We start from the raw sequence: 8,600 nt of genomic DNA, 5'->3' as shown, positions 1-8,600 counted from the left end.
TCCGTATCAATTATTCCTCCCTCCCCCTCCACCGTCCGCTCGTCAGCCACCCCACGGTTCTCGCCACATTCTCCTCCTCGTCCGCGTGTTACCTCCTCCACGGCTGGTCCATCTTCCGGACGATCTATCGTCAACGTCGCCGATCGCCCGCGGGAATCGCCCCTCCCTCCTGCTGTTCGCTTAATATTCGCTATCGCCGCGAGGACGAGGATTTCGATCGGCGATCATTCTCGCACGCCTCTTCCCTCGGGGAGGGGGGAGGGGGGGAGTGCAAGCACGATTGGTCATCCCGTGCCTTTCTTACATGCCGTTGATGTCGATCTTAAGGTTGCCAGTTTTCTTCTCTCTTTGATCCCTGGAAAAGCGAACGGATCGATTAGGGCGGGCCGAAGAAGACGGGATAAGTCGGGCACGCTGGTCACGCTCGAGCTCGAGGCGTCGAGTGCCGTTTATTGTTCCGCCGTCGCCAACGGGGGACTGGCATCGCTCGCGGCTCGAAACGTTTCCGTTCCTCTCTACGGCGAGGAACTGAGTTGCCATATTTTTTTTTTTTTATTTTGCGATTGAACGGACACAGATGCGTTTTTTCTTTTTCTCTCGGTCAGACACGGTTTGACCGGGCGGTCTTCGCTTTGCCGGGTGCGGAGCTTAAGCGGTTCCAACGAAACTGGGAGAAGAGTAACGGAAAATAATCCTTTGCGGAGGAAATCATTGGAAGCAGTCAAACTAAGAAGAAACAGACTAAAATGAAGCGTCGCGAAGAAAGATGTGGGGCGTTTAGTAGACAGCTGTTTGGCCTGTGCTTTGTAACTTGCAGCGCACAGGATCCTGTTACTCGTCCTCGGCCTTCGATCATCGACGGGATCGAAATGGATGAACGAGGTGCGAAATGAGGGCTCGCTCGCTCACCGCGCCTCGTTTGTCTCCATTCCCACCAATTATTCGCGCTTTTTGTCCGCGATGCCATTGATTTACGGCCGCGAGGAAGATTATTACAACGCCAGGGCGAAGTTGCCCCGGTTGGAGGTCGAGCTCGTCAGGACCGGGCGCTTTTTTTTTCGAGAATTGCGAGTAAAAGCAAAGCCTTGTCGTCGGATCAACCGATTGCGCTCCTCGATGTTGCTTGCATTTTTCTGTTTTTTTTTCTTCTATACGTCACACGCGTGTGCAGGGTATTTCGAGAAGAAAAGAATGGTAATGCGTGCGCGACGATTTTTTTTACCTCAGATGAGCCTATCTTGAAATATCATGGATGGGCTTTGCAGCTATTTATTCAAGATCAAATCGGAGAACAAATAATGAAAACAATTTTTAACACAAAATATGTATAAATCATTAGGTACCAAAAAGACTTTTTACCTTATCTGTTACAGTTTTCTTCGAAAGAAATCCTAAACTTTCGAAGGGGTTGAGAATGCACCCTCAATCACTGAACGTTACACGTTCGTGAAAATGTTACGCTTGAGATTATCACACGCCACCGGGATGGGCGACTCCTCTTCCGAAACACCCTGCACAGCCCTTCAAATCGAGGAAGAACTCTGCCGCACCCCCATCCCCATATCCGGAACCTCCGCGAACCCGCGAGATTCCAAGGAAATTCCTAAATACCTTGGTCCAGTGCCTCCGGCGACACGCTAAACGCGGCGTTGAAATTAAACGAACGTCGAACGTCTATCTCTTCTTTATCCCGCTTATCTCTTCTCCTTTCTGTATAATTGACCGCGAGTTACTGGCGCGCCGTTTCGCGGCTCCTCGCCGCGTTTAATGAATCGCGTGATTGTCCAAAGGAAGGATGAAGAGACAACCTACATTTGTCCCTTTCCCCGAACGAGGTTCTTCCCACGGCCGAGGAGAAGAAGAGACGCCCCCGCCATTGAGTAATTTACGAGCCTCATTAGGCCGCGGTCGCGTCCGCGGTGAAAAGAGAGCTTTTCACGGGCTTCCGGGGGATCCCTGGCCGCGGGAAGAGTCGACGGGGAGGAGGGCGAAAAGAAAATGCAGGAGGCGGTTATATTCAAGAGGAGACAGCGGAGAAGCGTCGCTAATACGCGTCGGACATCCCTAAGGCGTCTACGTCCGTTTTGGCGTCCCGTTGCCAATGGCGTCCGCCCGTTTCACCCTCGCCAGGCGGATGCGGAGTCTGTTTGGACCCAACGATATGTGCTTATCGCCATTTCAGATTCAGGCAACTTTGAAATCCAATGCAGAAGCTTATTCTTAGAATTGCATGGACGGGTGAAAATAAATGCCGCGTCCGCTGGCCAAGGGTTGATAGGAGTGAAATGAATTAATGACGATGCAGTTCTCGGTCCCGTTGCCCAGCCCCAAGCGGATTCTATTGATCTTCTAATTTTGGAGAGGGAAAGGTCGGGCACTCTAGCCTGTTTCTTTTTTTCACTTGCATTCGGCTGCACTCTGCACGCTTCTTTCTGATGGAATCCCTCGCGTCGGATAGGTCGTCGGTACTCTGACCTACATCTCAGTCGCTGTATGCAAGCTTTGAAAGGCACGCTCGTTGGGCGTATTAATTCGTCAGATATGAAATTCCATTCTAATCGAATGCACCCATATGAAGATTGGCGAAATTCTTGGATGCGTTAGATGCTTCGTGTATCGCGCAAGATCAGTTCGTCAGAGAAGAATAGTTTCTGTTCTCCTGCTGCGATAGTTCTGCTAATAACAGCTGAAGGATCTTTCAAGGTGCAAATCCACGACGAGACAAAAATATCGTGTCTCACAGAGAGACTTTAATCTCGCGAGACGATTATTTCATTGTTTTATTATTTATTAATTATTTTGTCGTTAGTTTCGTGAAACGAAGATGTCCCAGTTACTGCCAGTGTCCCTATTACTGCCATTTTTATTTTATTTTAATAATAATAATAAGAACAGTCCCAACTTAATTATAAAAATTTTTTAACACTATTCTTTACACATCACGTTTTCATTAATAAGTAAAGTAAATAAAGTGGTAGTAACAGGGACATCTACCCTGCACTCTCTCGAGACAATTTTCACGATATGTTTAAAGAAACTCTCATCTCTCGAGACTATTTCCATTATTTCCATGTACCTACCTACTTAGTCGCTGAAATGCGATATTTATATTTTCGCGACAGAAAAGTCTCGCGTGAAATCTCGTCGTGGATTCGCACCCCCTTAGTAGAACGTTACCGATATAGCAGTCATTCTGAAGTGACTTTAAAGCTCTACTACTAAACACGCCACTACGAAACACGAATGGGACTCCGAGTGCTAATCGTCGTAAAAGGAACTACTGAAAAGTCTCGTTTCGCTCCTAGCCTCGGTGCATTTCATCTTAACGCCAATTAAACACCGATCAATATTCGTAAAGGTTCCTTCCCGGGTATCAATTACCACGCGCTACATCGAGGAGAGTGTTCCAACGGTCGTTGTAATTACTTTACAACGACGGAAAGAACCTGCCGGCGCTAACAGGTCCCAAAAACTGTTACGGCGAAAGTTCGCTGCGGTATCCCATTTGGAGGCACCTCGCAAGAAAGTTCCCCTGTTTTGCCATTGTCGCTGGTGCCCGACGTTCCTCCCCCCGGAGGCTCATTGCCCAGCAACGAGATCTCTACGGAAAAAGCGCGACAGGTTTGGTGCAGGGGTGCACGAAGTCAAAATACACACATCGAGAGGTCACGTTCGGGGTAGGAGCAAAAGAAAAGAAAAGAAAAGGCCACTGGACGCAGCAGAAATGTAACGTATGTACGGGGCGGGCAAGAATGCGACGCAGGCAGCAGCGAAGAAGGAGCAGAAACGAAAGCGAAGGAGGAGGTGGTTGGTGTGTCCCGTAACAACTGCTGGTGGGATCGTAAATTTGACCATTCTGCTTGGGAAAGCCAGCCGAAAATGTGAAACTCGCGCGAGGCTTCGTCAAATTCTGTTGACGCACCCTCCAAAACAGAATAACTTTTTTAAAATTTGTCCAAACAACTGGTGTTTTTTTTTTTTGAGAAGCTAGAAGGATTGATTTACTATTGTAAGTGACGTGTTTCGTCGTTTTGAAACAAATTGCAAATGGTCGGAATAGCGTTGAGAATAGAATAAGGTCACTTTTTCAAATTTTTTATCTGAGCCTGTAGTAAAAATTTAAAAATCCTGTTTGTTAATTTACGGGGTCATTCTACTCTGATAAGGTATTTGTTAAGCTGTTTGTAAAGATTTTTTTCTCAGTAAATACAGCGTATAATGAAATGAATTTTTTTGGTATTTATTAAGCTCTTATATTATGACAAAAGAAATAATTAAAAAGAATTTTTACAATTTGTTTTAATTGTGTTTTTTATAACGTCAATATGGCACCTAAAAAAGAGAGGTATGTTCACGGCGAGGTGATTCCCGGCTCAGGCTTATCCGAAACAAAAAATTCCAAAAGATTCTTAATCTATATGAGTGTTGCTATAGCCCCTAGCTCAATTAACAGTTGTTGTCGAAAAGTAACCGAGATTTTTCTCATGGAACCCCCGAGTGTACATCCTTTTGGGTGTTTTGTCAAACTTTTTCTTCAAACCAGCGCCATTTTCTTACTTTTCAACAAAAATTGTTAATTGAACTAGCGACTATAGCGACACTCATACAGATTAAGAATCTGTTGGAATTTTTTGTTTCGGATAAGCCTGAGCTGGGAAATCACCTACGCCGTGAACATGCCTCTCTTTTAGGTGCTATATTGACACTGCAAAAAAAAAACAATTAAAACAAATAGCAAAAAATCTTTTTAATTTTTTTTGTATAATAAAAGAGTAGCTTAATAAATACCAAAAAGATTTATTTCATTATATACTACACTTACTGAGGAAAATATCTTTAAAAAATAGCTGAATTTTTCGGCGGTTCAAAGTGGAATGACCCCTCAAGTAAGTTGTACACGTGCTAAAAATTTCATCGAAATTGGTTGATGCAAAGACAAGCGACAGGCCTCGAAATATGTCCAATCTTAAGTTAAGCCTTAATCACACTTTAATCACAATTTAATCGCATCTTTGAATTGGCGATTTCCACCATTTTTAACTGTTTGTAAATCTTTCTAAGTAACAAAACCTCGTGCACAGAAGTTTCTCTCCACGCATCCACCTCGTCATTTCCTCGCCAACGATCAATTCCCCCAATCGCAGCAGCAGTTACGAGGCACTCCGCGTTACAAGTTAGCAGGCAACAAAATATAATTCAGGCGACAAAAGGAAGCGGGGAACATAAGAAAGAAGAGAATCGCTGTGGGTAAAATCCGAGTTGCTTCGAGCCAATTGCGCGCGTGTCGCTCGCGGTGGGAAAATAGAGAGAAACAGGGGGAGAATTACAGAGGAAGAAAAGAGTACGCAGATCGGCGCGGCCGCGCGATCCACGAGCGATTAGTGGCAAGATAATTGGCAATTGACACCGTCGATGCAGGTGGGCCCAGCTTCGAAGCATCGTGGCGTACCCAGCGTTCGACTGATCGCGCGCAAGCCCCGGCCGCGGTTTCCGAAACGTCGCGCCGCGGCTTGCGAGGTTGCGTCGAAGGCCTGGTACGCTCCCGATTGAAGTCGGACAGCGGAGATAATTAACCGCGAGTCCTGCTGAGGCCATTATGCTGCTAGGGAGCTGTGAATGCCCCTGAGGCGCGCCGAAACTTAAGGGGGGCTGGAAGCCGGCCACCATTCTATCGCCAGCACGCGCGAGACTGGGTGGACGATCTAACCAGCAGCGACATAAATTGGCCCAACTTGGATGGCTAACGTGCCGAGAAGAAGGTGTCACGAGTGGATCAATAAGGTCCCTAGCTTCCTCCAGAGGCATCCGTCCAGCTCCCTGACGGCACTTCCGCGGTGCCTGATGACGAAAACGCAGACCCTTGGATCATTGCATCTTTCAGTGTCATGGGATACTCCCCATGGAATCATTTGCTCGAGGTCGCTAAATTTTCTGTTGGATCGGTGCGCACATGGACAGTTGCGCAGCAGGAGAAAGATCTAAATACTTCGGGCCCCCGATGACTCTTCCTTACCATCCCCTAAACACAAAAGACCGTCCTCCCTCGCTTCCATCCAGTGGGGACCGAAAGGCGCGGTGGTGGAAAAGAAAAAAAAATGGCAAAGCCAGAAGGACGCGCACTGCGAGGGAGAAATGAAAAAAGAGTGCCAATGGTCCGCGGAATACCTCCACCGTCGTCGCGCAATCGTAAAACAAGGAGAACGAAAGAAGAACGTCCGGATGATCGTAGGATCGTGAGATATGTATGGGCCTGGTTGCAGGGTGCTGCGTTTTCGTCGTCGCTCAGGCTCGTGCCGCGGTAGGTAGCGGCTAGCGGTAGCATAAAATGAAACCTACTTCGATCCAGAAATTCGTAAAGCCCACCTCGGCCATTTTTGACTTTGCATATTCGATTCGTATCGCTCCCCGGTCGGAGGAGAGGAGAAAGGATCCTTGGAGAGAGACCATCGCCTGGGTCGCGTAGCGAACGTCTTGATATTCGACAAAGGCCACTGGCGGCCCTCCCTTCGAGTGCAAACGAAGCCGGGAGAAACCAGGAAAACTGTGCATAAATAAGAGAAGCGTACAATACGTGCTCTAGTTAGTTATGACAGACGGTGGTACTCTGGTAAAAAGAGAAAAAGGGGGGTTGGGCGGGCAGTTGGGGGTGGTCGTGGGTAAGGGGGTGGGGGTTGTGTGGGTGTTATTGCTGCTTGGCGATACGGTGACGCTGGCTGAACATCGACGAGGCTGCTCGGTGTTGCACGAAGGAGAGACATTTTCCTCGCGCACTTTCTTTTCGTCACTTAAGGGCCCTTTCGATCTTGCTCCATGATTTCGTTTTCGTTCTTTACTTCGGAGGGAAACAGTTCCTCTAGGAGTTTTGGGTATATTTATTGCGACCTATAGATTCGAAGGAGACTGTCGCGATGAGATTCCGCGAACTATCGGAGACAGGATAACGTTGGTTAAAAGGTAAAAGTGTAATACTGAGGTTGGATTTTCTGCGAGACTATGGCCTGGTAGAAATTCTACGCTGGTAATCGGGTTCTCTGTATTCATGAGAATATCTAGAGCAGAATTAATTAAAAACACTGTTCAATATACCCAGCAAAGGTGGTTCTAATTTAGAACGGATAAAATTAAGTATTGTTTAACTTTATGTATTGCTATTTTTTCTTTGTTGTTTTTCTCTTGGATTCTAATGGGACTTTATTCTTACATTAAATAAATATTAAATATCAAGTATCAAGTATAAAGTATCAAGTATCAAGTATCAAGTATCAAGTATCAAGTATCAAGTATCAAGTATCAAGTATCAAGTATCAAGTATCAAGTATCAAGTATCAAGTATCAAGTATCAAGTATCAAGTATCAAGTATCAAGTATCAAGTATCAAGTATCAAGTATCAAGTATCAAGTATCAAGTATCAAGTATCAAGTATCAAGTATCAAGTATCAAGTATCAAGTATCAAGTATCAAGCATCAAGTATCAAGTATCAAGTATCAAGTATCAAGTATCAAGTATCAAGTATCAAGTATCAAGTATCAAGTATCAAGTATCAAGTTTCCAGTATCCAGTATCCAGTATCCAGTATCCAGTATCCAGTATCAAGGATCAAGTATCAAGTATCAAGTATCAAGTATCAAGTATCAAGTATCAAGTATCAAGTATCAAGTATCAAGTATCAAGTATCAAGTATCAAGTATCAAGTATCAAGTATCAAGTATCAAGTATCAAGTATCAAGTATCAAGTATCAAGTATCAAGTATCAAGTATCAAGTATCAAGTATCAAGTATCAAGTATCAAGTATCAAGTATCAAGTATCAAGTATCAAGTATCAAGTATCAAGTATCAAATATCAAATATCAAATATCAAATATTAAATATTAAATATATTAAAATAACACCGGAATCTGTTCAGTTAATAATCCTTCTTTAAACTACTTTAACACAGTGAAGATGCTCGTATGCTAGATATTTTCACAAGTAATCGTGCGTGCGCGCTTCGGGGAGGGTACATTGCACGCGCGTCGACTGCCAGCGAGATTTAGGTCTGCTTATAGCGTGCACGAAGACCGATTACCCAAAGAATTTATAACCCTCTCCCCGTAGGAGCAATTGGATCGTTACGATCCCATTAACGGGAATATCGATATCGATTACGCTTGATTTACCGCTGTTCCGCCAGGCACCGCGCCTAACCACAGCTAAATTTCGATCCCGCGAGCCACGACGCCGTCACGGCCACAAGCTTCACCGATACTTTCACTCCTTTCTTCGTTTCTTTCTTCATCGGTCGGTTCCTGTTTGCCCCACCCTGCGTCTAACGCGCTGAAATTCGAGCAGATCGATCCGCGGTTTACGGTTCCCCACTCGTCTCGCGATTCTCTTACACTACTGGGAACACATTTACTGCGTCGTCCACAAATCCACGTAGCGCGCACCATCTTCGTGAATATTCCCCGCGAATAATAAAACAGCTGCTGCTCAACTTATTTCGACAAAGTTACGGAGCACAGAATACATATTCTCCCAATAGATATCAAAAATGCAATATTAGTTTAACATATAGGTGAAAATAAAAATTTCCCAGCAGTGGCGAACCCAGAGGGGGC

The 8,600-nt window shown here is 45.3% G+C and overlaps 1 protein-coding gene across 2 annotated transcripts in view; it reads right to left on the bottom strand.

Annotated features, from left to right (window-relative positions):
* Positions 1–25: 25 nt before the first annotated feature.
* The window catches only part of LOC143366526 (protein couch potato), a 165,980-nt gene continuing 157,405 nt past the window's right edge, over positions 26–8,600 (bottom strand). Inside the window, exons 8-9 of one of the 2 annotated variants that reach the window (XM_076807669.1) lie at positions 6,337–6,541; positions 26–355 (exon numbers count right to left, since the gene is read on the bottom strand). In XM_076807669.1, coding sequence (XP_076663784.1) covers positions 323–355; positions 6,337–6,541 — 238 coding nt within the window. In that variant the 3' untranslated portion in view covers positions 26–322. The remainder of the gene's footprint in view (positions 356–6,336; positions 6,542–8,600) is intronic. The other variant, XM_076807676.1, reaches the window with a different exon arrangement.

The sequence above is a fragment of the Andrena cerasifolii genome, chromosome 1 (genome assembly GCF_050908995.1).
Source record: "Andrena cerasifolii isolate SP2316 chromosome 1, iyAndCera1_principal, whole genome shotgun sequence".
Classification (NCBI taxonomy): Eukaryota; Metazoa; Arthropoda; class Insecta; order Hymenoptera; family Andrenidae; genus Andrena; species Andrena cerasifolii.
The sequence above is the reverse complement of the archived record's forward strand: the minus strand, read 5'-3'. Positions and strand labels throughout refer to the sequence as shown.